Genomic DNA, 14,005 nt, shown 5'->3' with positions numbered 1-14,005 from the left:
GTGTGGGGTGGGGGGGGTGGGTATGTACACTGGGATTAGCTCTGGATGGTGGTGTTGTATAGAGCTCCAGAATGTGTGAATGTGTTTGTGTGAACTGGTATCAGAGACAGAGTGTGGTTGGGTATTGGCACTGTGAGCTTTGTTGCTTCTTGTGCTGTTTCTCATTAGTGTGGACGTTTTGATGTGCGTTCAAGTGGCTGGGAATGGGTACTCACACACAAACTCACACACACACCCACATAAACTCTCACTCTCTCTGTCTTTCCCTTCCTTTTTGTCTATCCACAGTTTGGAAATAAATTTGGGCTGGGTGTCTAGGCAGCTGACACTGCAGACCAAAGACTCTGTGTGTGTTTCTGTGTGTGTGCATGAACGAGTGTTGTGGGACACAGTGTGTCCTTATTGAGTGGTAAAGGATGCAGGTGGCCTTGTAGGCTTCACTTCCTCTCCTCTCCCTTCCTCTGACTTCCTTTAAAATAAAAGCAGCTTGTTTATTTCAAGCGGCTTTGAACTCTGAAATCTATTGTTTTCATGTCACTTTAAGAAAACAGAAGATTGATATTGGAAAGCCAGTGCTTACTTGTTATGGTGAATTTGACACAGCAACATACAACCAGGGCTTCCATTGTTATATGTACATCATTTAATGGCTGGTTGTAGCATTTATAGGTTGTTATTTAGACTGATCAATGTTTTCAATGCCCCTCTGTTCTCATGACAGTAGACTGTTGTTTGAGAGGTATTCTTCCAGCTTTAAACCAGGCAATGTGATTTGTTTTAATCACATGCTCCAAATCACTTTATGAGAATAGTTGTTACTGTTTTGTGGGTAATTCATCTTTTATCTAACTGGAGATTTCTTATTTATTTCTAGATAATATGCCAAATATGCATACTCAGTTGTAGCTCTGATCTCTTTCTTGCTGTCTCTTTGTCTGTTTCAGTCTCTGTCTGCATTTTGTTTGTAATATTTTACAAAATATTACTTCGATTACAGGCTTAAAATAAATAAACCTCTCTCTGTCTCCCCACAGTTCAGACTCGGAGGGAGCCTTTGAGACTCCAGAGGCGGAGTCTCCAGGTGTTGTGAAGCTACTGAGCCAACTGGACAACTCCAACCACACAGGTAAGATAGCTCAGGCTGACCCAGGGCTCTAATACTCGTCAGACTCTGTCACACCTTAACAGTGACATTGGGTAGGGATGGATTTCAAGTGTCAATATTTTTGACAACTGTGGAGTAAGAAAAGCCACATTTTAGCTGTATTTTAATTGCCAAATTACTTGCGTGGCTGCTTGTGTTTTGGCATTAAAGAGTAACTTAACATGAGACTGAAGAGCTGTGGTTCACTGCCCTTCATTGAATGTTCTGAGCCTGTGTGTACAGCTGCATCACTGATGGGCGTGGTGCACCTGTAATCACACCCAACTGAGATGTATGAGTAGGAAGAAGTAAGGTTCTGGAAAAACTTCTTTTGGTGCTGGTGCTGCTTGGGTATCAGCATTAGCACTGACATTTTCAAACTTTACCCACCCTGATACTTTGGTGGCATAGGTGCAAAAATGTCTTCATCAATGTTTACTTCATAAAATTGTCCAGATCCAGGTCGGGACTGGCAGTAAAGGCAGACAGCTAAATGTGTACAAAAACCATGCTTACTATTAGTAATAATGCAAAATAAATGACAGCTTTTACCGTATCACTAGTGGCATCATTCATTAGCTATACTAATTATCATTTGAGGGTAGTAGGGGGTCTGGAGCCAAACAACCATTCATGTTCACATTCCAGTGGAATCATTAGAACTTTAAATCGGTGCCATTCTGCCCATGGACACCATTACCTCTTCTATAAAAGTGATGGTCATCAACAGGTCAGAAGTAATTGTTTCCTTCCACCTATGACTCATAACTCATTACAGAAGCTCTGCTTGTGCAGGACGAACAGCAGCCTCCTGCTAAAGCACTACAATACAGTAGATTTTGGCAAATGTACTGTATATTAAAGGGTTGGTTCATGCAAATTTGAAACAAAAATATTTTCTCCCTTACCTTTAGTCATTCTTGATAATACAGATTTAGTTTTAGTTTTATTTGCCCAGTTTTTGAGTTTTTAAGGGAGGTATTTGTAAGTTTTTGCTATTGCTACATGGTCAATGTTAGCATTAACAGCGGTTTACTTAACAGTCCAGAAGTTGAGTTGAGTCGAGTTCAGCATCAAACTTCATTCCTTTACTATTTCTTCAACTGAAGACTCTTCTCTGGCCGGACCATCTCACATGGGACAGTGCCCTGAAGAAGTAGCGTTTCTCAGAGGATTTATTATACCCTCTTGTCTAATAAAAGCAACAATGGTTGAAGCTCTTTCCAAGACTGGTAAATAAACAGCTGTTAAGGCTAACATTGGCTATGTAGCGATAGCAAAACAAATAGCTCCTTTAAAGTTAGGTTAGGGTTGTTTTTTTTCTTTTATTGCAGTTGTAGTAATTACACTGTCTCAGTGTTACTTTGTGTAATTAAATATTTTGACCAGTGTTAACATGCCTGCTACAGATCTTGGATCAGCATACTGTCATCTGCCTTTACTGTGAGCATGAAAGGTTATTAGAAATGTAAATTAGCGCTCTCCTGTTAGACAGACTTGTACATTAAATGGTTGGTAGTTGAACCCTGCCTGTTTGAAGCTACCAAAGAGGTCCACTCACTGCTGTCCAAGTCCCCCTCCTCACCCCCCTCGCATTCAGCTGTCCTGCTTTACCCACACAGACACGAGTACCACGTTACCATGGTGATAGATAATCTGGAGTGCATCCTCTGTGCTGAAACAAATGCCATTATATGACTAATGTTTGCAAACTCGTTTTTCTTCATCGATCTCCATCTCAGTAATTGATTGACATGTACTGTATGTGTGTTAGAATATATCATTTGTCTGCACGGTGTGGATGTCTCAACTACTTAAATCAGACATGTTTTGACCACAGCATATGGGATGCTGTGCCAGGAAATAACAGAGATTAATGTGTTTTGTATTGAATCCAGTTTGCAGACAATAACAGTCTCCTTTTTGTGCTAAAACAGTCACATGGTCGGTACAAAATGTGGGTTAGTTTTGTAAATAAAAGATCGACTCTGTGGAGAAATTGATAGTCTGGTCCCCTATAATTAGACTCAAACGGTTCAGAGGGGAATCGCTGCCTGTTCATGGGAACAACCACAGGCCACAATCTAATTGTATGTACTGTTGAACCAGGATGAAACCTTAGACAGCAGTGTGCCTACCAATATACTATCTGTTTCTCTCTTACTTCTCCCTTCGTCTCCTTTTCCTCTTTTTTGTTGAGTTGTGAAACTGTAATAAAGCCTGATGTTGTTTTTGTTGCTAGGCCACATGGTGGTGTGTACTCTCCATGACTGGGTGTGGTTCCCCTACATCTGTTCCTTGTCTCTGAAGGGTGTGTGTGCAGTGTTTTTGAAAGTCCCTAGATTTTGAGCAGAAACTTAGCCAAAGATACATTAATTGACTGTGTGATGTAATAAGTCAAACGTTAGCATTCGATCATGACTAACGACGTGTGAAGCTGTCACCCACCCAAGGTGAAACCACAATGTCTTCATTCATATTGTGCATGTTGAGAAGAAAGATATAGGAGAGGGTCTTGTTGGTTTATTATTGCGTGGAGCTGTGTGAGTTGATGTGGGAGCATTTTTCTGTAACAGAGCGTCCTGTGTTTCAGCAGCAATGTGACTCAACAGGGACTGGTCTGCTGCTGTGGTCGTTAGCTAGCTGTTAACGGGATCTGTGAGGACACAGGATGTGAAGTGCTCTGAGAGGAAGCCAGTAGCCATTTTAAGTGTTCTAACAGAAGAAGGAGAGGCCGTCACCTCAAGGGTTAACCCCTGAATGACAGACAAAATCATCAGGTAGCCACAGGATTGAGATGTTAGGTTTTACTGTTTAAGGGCACAAACACTAGAGGAGGGTGTAAGATTTATTTTCTCTTCTACTGTACTGCTCTCTGTTTTTTTCTTCAGCTGCAGTAGGAAACTGTTTTCAGTGAAAACCCTCTAAACACCGTCTGCACACTACCTGCCCAGCACCAAACAGAAGACAGACACAGTTAGCGACTAACTGGAGAACGTAGTGGAGCATTAAGCAGCCAAAGAGACAGATATTTCCCTCAGGAGTTGGTGGAGACCAAACATAAAGCTAATGAGAGATATTAGATTTATATTCATCAGGTGGCCAGAAACACAAGTGATAACGTTGCCCTGTATGCAGTGGACATTTAGATAAGTAACTTTTCGGTAACATGTACACCATATGAACTTATAAAAGCAAGCATATGTCAGTGTTGTGTTCACAGCTTGTTTACACTGCCTTCAAGTGCTCCGAAAATCAGTTATCGTAGGTTTTTGGTAAAAATGGGTTTAAGAAGAGAAAACCATCTAAACAAATGATTTTCCCGGCTGAAAACTCAGACCCACTGTGTCTCAAGTTGAGATGGAGACAGTTATTAAAGATATTCTTTCATCTTGTCTCAACTTGTGTAACTCCCTCCCACACCTGCTATAGCAAAACATCCCTGGATTGTTTGCAAGTGGTCTAAAATGCTGCTGTTGGTATTATGTGACACAGATCTTCATTTCTTTACACTGGCTTCCTATCAAATTCAGAATTTGATACAGACATAGTGACATTAGAGATCTATTGCAGCCCTATGTCACCAGTAGCTCTCCAAGATGTCTCGAAGACTTTGTTATTCCTCCTGGCTTAAAGTGCATTTGAGATTGTGGCTCTGGATCTGTGGACAGCTCAACACCCACCTGTTTAGACTCACTATTGTGTAATCTTTATTTATTTTACTCCTTTTATAGTTCTGAAGTCAAGCACTTTGTGACATTCTGCTCTTATAAGAGATATATAAACTTACTCACGTCTTTTCTTTCTTTTTTCACAGCTCTTCCTGATGTTACGAACCACTTTCTGGACAAGAACTCTAACCAGGATGTTGGCACAGTTTCATTCCAAGAGGTTGATTCCCTGAACAACCTCACCAGCTCCTCGCCGAACAACAGCAGCTTCAGTGTGGATCAGAATCTTAATTTTACCCTAAGCACCAAACACAGTCCAGGAGAAGGCCTCTCCCCATCCACTCCTCTGCCCCAGCCTCAGGCTCTCCGGCCTCCGTCGCTGTCTGTCCTCTCTCCGCTGAACAAACCCGATCCCTCAGAGGTGGATGACGAGGCTCCGGTGACGCCAGACTCCAGCCCAGACTCAAACTTGATCCCCAGTCATGACATCTGTGTGGACCCTGATTTGCTCAATGGCAACATGAACTCTGACACTGTGCTGTCAAACACAAAACTCATCTGTGAGACCAACGACACCATAATCACGTGAGTAGAACATTATAGACAAACATGCACAAAGGCCAGTCCTCTCCAATCATCAATCATAATCATCCTGTTTACAGTCAGTGGCTATATTTACTGGATCATTATGACTCACTGATTTCAAGCTGAAAAAAAAGCTGCTCTCTTTTATGGCTGTAGAGAACAGTAGTGAATGCTTCCTATTGTGCACAATGAACCTGAAGGGATCAGAGTGTTCCCATTGTAACAAACTGTGGTGACCTGTTCTGGTCTTTCAACTTTTGTTTCTCTTCTGATTCCATTCATTCTTCACCAGCGTTATTATAGTTTTTAATGTTTTTATTGCTGTTATTTTTATTTTAGAATTGGAGATCACTCTCTTTTTAGTTCAGTTTTCAGGAAGGGTTTCTTTTTAATTTGCTTGCATCCTTTCATACATACTGATTTATGGCAGTTTCTGATGCTCAGAGATGGATGAAGTATTTTTAACAACTACTGTGTTTGCTGAGAGAAGATATTCTTTGAATGGGGAAGAGAAGTTAAAGTGTCAAACAACGACCTCTTGTGGTTTGTTTCTGTAATGATTCTGCCAAAGAAGTGGCAACCATATTATAATGTTTCCTGAGGTTAGATTTGTTTGCAGCTTTTTGAATGATATATGTAATGGATTACAGCTTGTAGGCCAATATATTGTGTATATAGTCAATTCTTCCCGTTATTTTACATATTGTCCATATTGCAGGCCTCAGATAAAGGTCAGTTTCTCTATCCACTTAATTATATTGACAATTGCAGTCGAGTTCTCCTTTGTTGGAGGGTTTGCATGATTTAAAAGATTTTTTATTATATTACTTAAATTGGTTAAGGAGTTTTGGAAGATTCTAATTTCACCTTCAGTGATGTTTTGCTTTCCAGTTCAACCTGTCTAGTTTTAGTCTTGATTTTCTGTTTACTAAACTATAATAACCCTGCATTCACCTTCTGTTTAACCTAACCCCTGTCCCATCCTCCCCTGTGTCTTTCTTTCCTTTTCCTTTTCCTTCCAAACCTGTCATTCTGTTTCCCTTCTTTCTGTGTGGCATCAGGACTGCCGAGCAAGTCCATTTCCTCTGTGCTCTGTTGTAAGTACTGTATAATCGCGTGTGCAGACGTGTGTGTTTTTGTAATTTGCTGTTCTGAATACAAGTCCAGTGTCATTCCACAGTCTGCTGTGTCACCCACTTGACCTAGATTTCCCTTCGATCACAAAGTGAAGGTGTGGAGAAAAAAAGTGAGCAATAGATTTAGAAAGTGGAGGAGAGAGAGTGTTAACGGGAACCTTGTAATTCCCTCTAATGCCCTGTGCAACTGTTCTTGCTCTTATTTCAATTCATCATTAATCAGCTTTTTCTCCTGCGTAATTCAGCACTTTTCGCAGAGCATGTAAGCTCAGGGCACACACACAGAGCAAAGCAATGAGGTCTGGCTATGAGGCTTTCTGTCTCTCCTGCTTTTTCTTCTCATCATGACACCTGCCCACATGAACATCCATGCAGAGATATGATCTGTTTTGTCTTAACACTGATGTTGTCTTTGACTTCATACTCAGGAACTCCTGTAAGATGAAGCAGAACCAGCTGATGCAAACGGACTTTGCTGGACAGGTAAGAATCAGTAATGTTTTTTAGCAACATCCGACTTGTGTGGTAGGGTTAGTGTCTTGAATATCTACAGTCAGTCAGTGTGGTTGAGTATGCTTGCTGCTGTTGAAGGATGACCATCATGGAGGCCACGCCACAGATGAAGAGAAGTTGGCGAGCAGTGCAGGTGTCAAACCAGACAAGGACCAAAGCAGTGAGTAAAAGGATCAACGAGTATTGATTTTAATGCTGTGTTCATAATGTCTACATTTCTGAGAGCCACCCAGTTATAACACACACTGATACAATCGTGAATCGCTCTGTTGTTACTCAGCTCAGTGAGGGACTCTCATGAACAGAGATCAGATAACTGGATGTTAAAGTTTAGACAATATGCTTTAGCTTCCCTCAGGGCAAACAATCAGCCATGCTCGATCAATACTGATAGCGAGAAGGTCATCTTTGGCTTACTGTTACAGACACACACACAACATTAATCATTAACTTTCATTTTGTGCTGCATTGACACTTGTGACTTTGTGAGTCATGAGCCCAGAGACAGTACAACAATACAGACCGTTTCCTCTGCTGTGTTTCTAAAGGCATGATGTTTTTTTCTTTTGAAATTATTTTTCTGACTAAGCAGGAATAAAATATTCAGATATTTTCTTTTTTCTTTTTACATAGTAGACACACAGAAATATATATAATTGCAAGAAAAGGTGCTTTCCTACTTTTAAAAATAATTCTGCAACAAATGTCTGAAGAAGTCATTTGGGCTCATCTTTAGTCATAACATGAAGTCAGTATGACCTGCCAGTGGGTTTGGATAATTTCAGGACAAAAGATTAAAGACATGAGTCTAAAACACTAAAGACTTCAGCTTTTTCCTTGAAGTAATGAAATACAACTCACCACTACAGTATTACCAAGATATTACAGATTACATACAATCAGTCATGAGAAGAAATCTGGGAAACAAATGACGGCATCTCATTCCGGTGGAAGTGAAATTAGACTTTAAACATATGTATGGGGACATATTGTAACACTGACTTCTCATCTGCTGCTACGTGCTTGACATGTTGATGAACTATATTACATAAGAGACCACAGCATCAAAAACCCCAAATTCTTCTTAACATGAGTGTGTTGTTTTCTTCCAGTCCAAGACTGCCATGTGACATCCAACCCTGAGGAGTCAGACTGCTGCTCTGTGGTGAGGAAATATCGCATTTAACCATTTAAGTAATTTCCCCTACATCTACTGTACCAGGCCCACATACAGTCTATTTAATAATCTTCACAGTGCTACACTATCATTCATACTGTGTCAGATTTACACTATCAAAGTACCTGTGATGATGATCCCTCCAAAGACCACTAGGTGGGGCTGGAGCACTCATTTCTAGGTCAAACTGAACTGTCACCATCAGTGCCAGGAAAAACATCTATGACAAGTCCAGACGTGTCCTTGTGTTACATGACACTTTAACCGTAAAAGTGGCTAGTCCACCTCTTTCATTATGTAAGATTTGAATGGGCGACACTTACACTGTAAATGAGAAATTATGCAAACAAAGCTGTGTGTCGTGATTTAAAGATGTAATAGACTTAATAGTAGAGTATATATAAAGCTGCAGTATGATGGCCTGTCTGATATGATGACTGCGGTGTGCTGTAGGACAGCAGGAGGTACTTACTGTCTGGCACCATGTTCATCTACTCAGGTGACAGATGGATTTAGATTATCATTCAGGAGATTAGAATATGACTGTCATAATCCAGGGAAGGACAAAATGAGAGAGGAGAGAGACAGGGGGACATGAAGAAGAAGGACTGAGATGTTTGAGAACACTGATTAAAAGGCAAGACGGATACGAAGTGAAACATGAGAGGGAGAGATGTTTGAGAGAATGAAGAAGAAAGAAGGTCAGAGATCAGGAAAGAGCAGACATACAGAGAGAATTATAATATGTTCAGTATAAAATAACAGAAACAGAAAATTCTGCACTTCGTACTATATAGAATAGTTTGCATTGGTAATATTTGGAATATGGGAAGGTATATTGTGTTAAAACCTTATAATAATAATAATAATAATAATAATTATAATAATAATGATAATATCTTGAAAAGTTTAGGTGGGCTTACCCTCCCATTATGATATAATATAATGCTGTAAAAAAAAAAGAAAAAAGATGAAGGACGTGACTGATTCCTCTCTTTCCTCTGCCCTCAGCAGTACGAGGACACGTGCAAACTGAAGAACAAATCAAGGGGAAGTGAGATGCAGAAAACAGGAAGTCAGGTCCTGGATTCCATCTGCATCAGTGAAGCAGAAAAGCAGGCCGTTCTCACCCTCATTAAAGAGGAGGTACACACTTTTATCACACTCATCCAACATGAAACATGTTGTCAGTGTGTGTGTAGGTATTTGGCGTGATTTTATTTGTACGCACAGTTCTGCTCACAGTCGCCATCTCCTTTCAGATCATCACTAAAGAGATGGAAGCCAACGACTGGAAGAAAAAATATGAGGACTGCAGACAAGAAGTCAATGAGATGAGGTTAACAAACATGTTGCTGCATGTTTTTTTATTTACTCAGTTATAATAAAGAAGTGACCATCACTGATTGACTTTGAGGGTCGTGTGAGGTTTTGAAACTGAGACACAATTGAGTAGCTTAGTGGAGATGTAACTGATTTACCACTTACTGTATGATAGCGGAAGTTTTAGTGCTCTCATTAAAATGTTAACTTTAAAAACCACCAGTCTGTCTCTCAGTTTAAGACTTATCATGTGTGTTTTGTCTTATTACAGGAAGATTGTTGTAGAGTATGAGAAGACAATTGCTCAGATGATCGGTGAGTAGAAATGTCAGAAGATGAAATCTATCAAAACATTTGATTGGAGTACATTTTTCTTATTAACACACATTTCACTATTTCAATGCCACAATGTGATTTGTGTCAACTCGTTCTGACATACAGTACATTTCACTCAATACTTCTCTCTTTACTTTTAAATTTATCCCTGTTTATGTGGTAAATACAATGTTTCATGCAATCACTGTTAGCAGACTCGATACAAGAAATAAGTTATTTAGCACTTCACAATAATGTCTTCTTCTTCTTCTCTGCTCCCAGAGGACGAGCAGCGCAACAGTATGAGTTCCCAGAAGGCTTTGCACGCAGTGACAATGGAGAAGGAAGCCGCCCTGGCAGATCTGAACTCTGTGGAGCGCTCTCTATCTGACGTGTTTCGGCGTTATGAGAACATGAAGAGCACCCTGGAGGGCTTTAAGAAAGTAAGGGGCCATAGGACGAGTTCATGCCTCGATAATTATTGGTGGAAAGTGTCGATTTCAAGTGCTGAGATCATCAGCTGATAGTAGCACAAATTGGAAAGAAGATTAAGGTCAGAAGAGAGTGAGAAGGTATCCTGTGAACAGGGGCAGTGGTTGCCTAGGAGTGAGGGTTTAAATTGAGGGTCACTGGCCGTGTTCTCACCCTCAACAAATACCACACAAAAACCCTTCGATTAAAGCAGTGTATGCCCCAATCTTGACCCCCATTTGAATTCCGGGGAAGCGGACAGCTGTGGTGAATATATTGGGCAGCTTCCAGCTGTAAATGTGTGTAACTGCAGGAATTCAGAAAGATTAGAAGGAGGCGTGTGTTTAGAAAGAAAAAAATTCCCACTCTTTAAGACTCAAGTCAAGGCAAACATTAGAATACTGTAAGGAGGGTGCAGTGTATCTGCTTTCTCTCTGTCTAATGGTGATAGATAAATAAAACTGTGGCTGATCTCTGTTTCCTCAAACAGAATGAAGAGGTGCTGAAGAAGTGTGCGCAGGAATATCTGGCCAGAGTGAAACAGGAGGAGCAGAGATACCAGACACTTAAACTCCATGCTGAGGAGAAACTAGAGAAGTATGTAGAGATGGAAAGGAAATCCGTTTTAACAAACTAAATTCTTTTACGGGTTTGAGATGCTGTTATATAAAATGTGCATTCATCTTCCCCATTCCACATCTGTCACTCAGGGCCAATGAGGAGATTGCTCAGGTGCGTGCGAAGGCGAGCTCAGAGAGCATGGCGCTGACCGCCGGCCTGAGGAAGGAGCAGATGAAGAATGAGTCTTTGGAACAAGCTCTGCAGCAGAAGGTCAGAGGCATCCTCGTCTTTCTACATGCTAATTCTAGATGAAATGTTTAGCTTGCAACAGTACATGATAGAAAGTATTTAGCATCTTTTTCACACTGAATTTCTGTGCTGTGATTTAGTATATAAAGATGTATTGAATGAAATTATTCATCCTTTGTTGTTTTGTGATAGAATCAAGAGATCGAGGAACTCACAAAGATCTGTGATGAGCTGATTGCCAAAATGGGAAAAATAGACTGAGAGGCGGTTCCTGTGGATCAGCTACTACCATCCCTCTGGTCCTGCCTACAGTGACGCCCCGTGCATGCCCCCAGCCAAGAAGCAGCTCTTATACCCTGTGCCAGCCCCGCATCTCAGAGACTGCTTATGTAGAAATTTATAAAGTAACTTCCTGTACACTACTATTGCACTACTTGTGACCAGAATCAAGAAGGTTCTGTAAATGATAGTCATTGTTGGGACTTTGTTATATGTGGTCACTTTGTTTTGTTTGCATTTATTGCCCATTATGAGGTCATCTGGACCCCTTGTGCTTTCATCCATCATGCCAGCGAACAACACCCTGCTTGTGACTCAACTTAAATTCCCAGCAGCTTAACAGCTAAATTCCTAGCATAATGCTCCTGCAGGATGACATCAGGTTTAATGCGGGCTGGAGTTGTTTTGGAGTTTCACATGGGCGTTTGACAAGGATTATTTAAAAGCAACAATAAAATAAAATGTATTTTTCTATGTTGTAAGCAAAGAGTTAACTCTGAAAAAGAGAAGCTCAGGGTTATTGTGTGTGGGGCAGAATGAGGTCAGGGTTAAAGTCAAGCTGCACAAGAGCTAAAGAAAAGGATTTAGGAGTGTTTGAGGAAGTAAAGTAGTCCTCAGGGGCCTTGGTTTGTTCAGGAGTGACACTGAAACCAGAAGGAATATGAAACATATTTCAGTGGAACTAAAGCTGCATTTTCTTCACCGGAGTTACACTATTACACAGTTGAGATTCTAGACGGTTCAAGTTTCTGCAGAATGTTTATCACTCACAGAGAAGTATAATCACCTGACATCCATGGACTTTCCTGTGACTGTATAAACTTTGTGTCATATTCTTGTCTGATCCAGAGACAACTTTATCCTAAAGTATAAATCACAGCTGTCACTAACTATCCCATGTTAAGATTCGTGAAGGCATAACGACACTATATTTTCTTGAGGATAGTAATATAATAAAGTGCTGCAATATGTCACCATTTTTTTTTAAACTATCACTCTGTCAGAGAGCGTCCACTAATCACATTTACCTCTTACCACAAAGGCAATTTAAGAGTTTGACAGCTTTGTAAGAAGATTTGTGATGAAGATATGATTTCTCATTCCGCTCTTTACAGCAATGCACCAGTTATTTAACAGGTAAATCTGCTTCTTTGCATGTTTATTTTCATGGCTTTGAGTTTCTCAGGATTCAGATTGTTTTCTTAACATGCCAGTAAAAACATTTTGTGTTGGGCACAGTGCTTTAGTAATGACTTGGAGGTTGTGACATAACTGGGTATTAAGATATTTCTGAACCAATACCAATGTGATACCTGTGTATTGGTTCTTATTTAAAAAAAAACAAACAAAAAAAACATTTTTCAATACTTTCAATACTTTTTCTACAAAAAGAATTCATCAGTGTTTACTGATGGTTTAACACAAACTATTTACCTCATAAGTTTCATCTAAGTTTCATCAAATCTATGATTTAAATCGGGCAATATTTGGTTTAAGAAAGTGAAACAATCTGTGTGAGCATTTAGTTCTACTTTTCTGATACTTTACAGGTTTCAACACTCAGTCCTGTGGAGTCAGTCACTATTGAAAAGGTCTTCATGTCTGATACTCAGCCTCTTAACCACTGTGGAAATCCACTTATGACACAAACACACTGGTGTGCCACAGTATATATTTGTGCCATTCTAATGTCACGTCACCTCTTCTCTTTGTTTTATGAAAAAATTGTTTTGTCACTTTAGCCCCTGTCTTTGAGTTATTGTTTGTGTTTGTAAATTAGAAATGGCGATCTCACATATGTTGACACACTGAGGACTAACAGTGAGTGCGTGTATATTTGCCTAAATAAATATACATATATATATATAATTTGTTCTACTGCAAGTTCTGTGTGTTTGTTGTGTTTGTATAGTTGACCATGATTACCTTTACGCACAGATGATGATGATGATGTGTGTGTGTGTGTGTGTGTGTGTGTGTGTGTGTGTGTATGCGCGTGCGTGTTATGTTTGCATGTTTGTCTGCATCTGTGTAATGGCCTCAGTCTTTAGCCTCAGTCCCAGTAATTATGCACAGTGTTTACATCAGACTTCCCAACACACACAGACACACACACACACACACACCCTGATGCATCCACGCTGTCAGAAAATGCTCAGTAGTTACAAAAACAGTGTTGTAGAGCCAATCATCCAGCAAATGACCTCAAAATTCTACTAATCACAGGACTGACATCTCATTAACACTTAACTGTGTCTCTCTGTTAAAGCTTGCTGGGTTAAGTCTATTATTGCAGGGTGCTGGCTGTGCAGCATAGATGGAGATTACAGAGATAAGACCTTAATGCCCTCAGACACCTTCAATGTCTAAACCCCCTCCTCCTCCTCCTCCTCAACCCCCGCTGTCCCCTCCATCAGAGACTCCTCTCAGTTCGTCCACTCTCTCTCTGGACTCTTGAAGACATACTGACCCACCAACCTGCTGCCATGAAGACTGCTCTTGCCCTGCTGCTGTTAGTCTCTCTGGCCTGCCACAGTAAGTTTCTACAACACTGATACCAAAACTGGATTGGGGGGGGGGG

The 14,005-nt window shown here is 40.4% G+C and overlaps 2 protein-coding genes across 5 annotated transcripts in view; both read left to right on the top strand.

Annotated features, from left to right (window-relative positions):
- The window catches only part of LOC111660332 (transforming acidic coiled-coil-containing protein 1-like), a 20,875-nt gene extending 7,582 nt beyond the window's left edge, over positions 1 to 13,293 (top strand). For 2 of the 4 annotated variants that reach the window (XM_087175890.1, XM_023413570.2), the window contains exons 2-13: positions 1,035 to 1,126; positions 4,962 to 5,400; positions 6,965 to 7,019; positions 7,128 to 7,209; positions 8,162 to 8,214; positions 9,238 to 9,372; positions 9,489 to 9,565; positions 9,821 to 9,864; positions 10,147 to 10,307; positions 10,826 to 10,932; positions 11,046 to 11,166; positions 11,338 to 13,293. In XM_087175890.1, the coding sequence (XP_087032016.1) occupies positions 1,035 to 1,126; positions 4,962 to 5,400; positions 6,965 to 7,019; positions 7,128 to 7,209; positions 8,162 to 8,214; positions 9,238 to 9,372; positions 9,489 to 9,565; positions 9,821 to 9,864; positions 10,147 to 10,307; positions 10,826 to 10,932; positions 11,046 to 11,166; positions 11,338 to 11,406 (1,435 nt within the window). In that variant the 3' untranslated portion in view covers positions 11,407 to 13,293. Of the gene's footprint in view, positions 1 to 1,034; positions 1,127 to 4,961; positions 5,401 to 6,461; positions 6,498 to 6,964; positions 7,020 to 7,127; positions 7,210 to 8,161; positions 8,215 to 9,237; positions 9,373 to 9,488; positions 9,566 to 9,820; positions 9,865 to 10,146; positions 10,308 to 10,825; positions 10,933 to 11,045; positions 11,167 to 11,337 lie in introns of all 4 variants that reach the window. The other 2 variants (XM_023413568.2, XM_087175889.1) reach the window with 2 other exon arrangements.
- A 516-nt stretch (positions 13,294 to 13,809) lies between these two features.
- The window catches only part of LOC147818717 (uncharacterized), a 2,262-nt gene continuing 2,066 nt past the window's right edge, over positions 13,810 to 14,005 (top strand). The window contains exon 1 of the mRNA XM_087175870.1: positions 13,810 to 13,959. Coding sequence (XP_087031996.1) covers positions 13,911 to 13,959 — 49 coding nt within the window. The 5' untranslated portion in view covers positions 13,810 to 13,910. The remainder of the gene's footprint in view (positions 13,960 to 14,005) is intronic.

The sequence above is a fragment of the Seriola lalandi genome, unplaced genomic scaffold, assembly GCF_002814215.2.
Source record: "Seriola lalandi dorsalis isolate HSWRI2012SDOR001 ecotype SW California unplaced genomic scaffold, Sedor1 jcf7180002054517, whole genome shotgun sequence".
Taxonomy (NCBI): Eukaryota; Metazoa; Chordata; class Actinopteri; order Carangiformes; family Carangidae; genus Seriola; species Seriola lalandi.
Note: the sequence above shows the minus strand (reverse complement) of the source record. Positions and strands in the feature narration are given on the sequence as shown.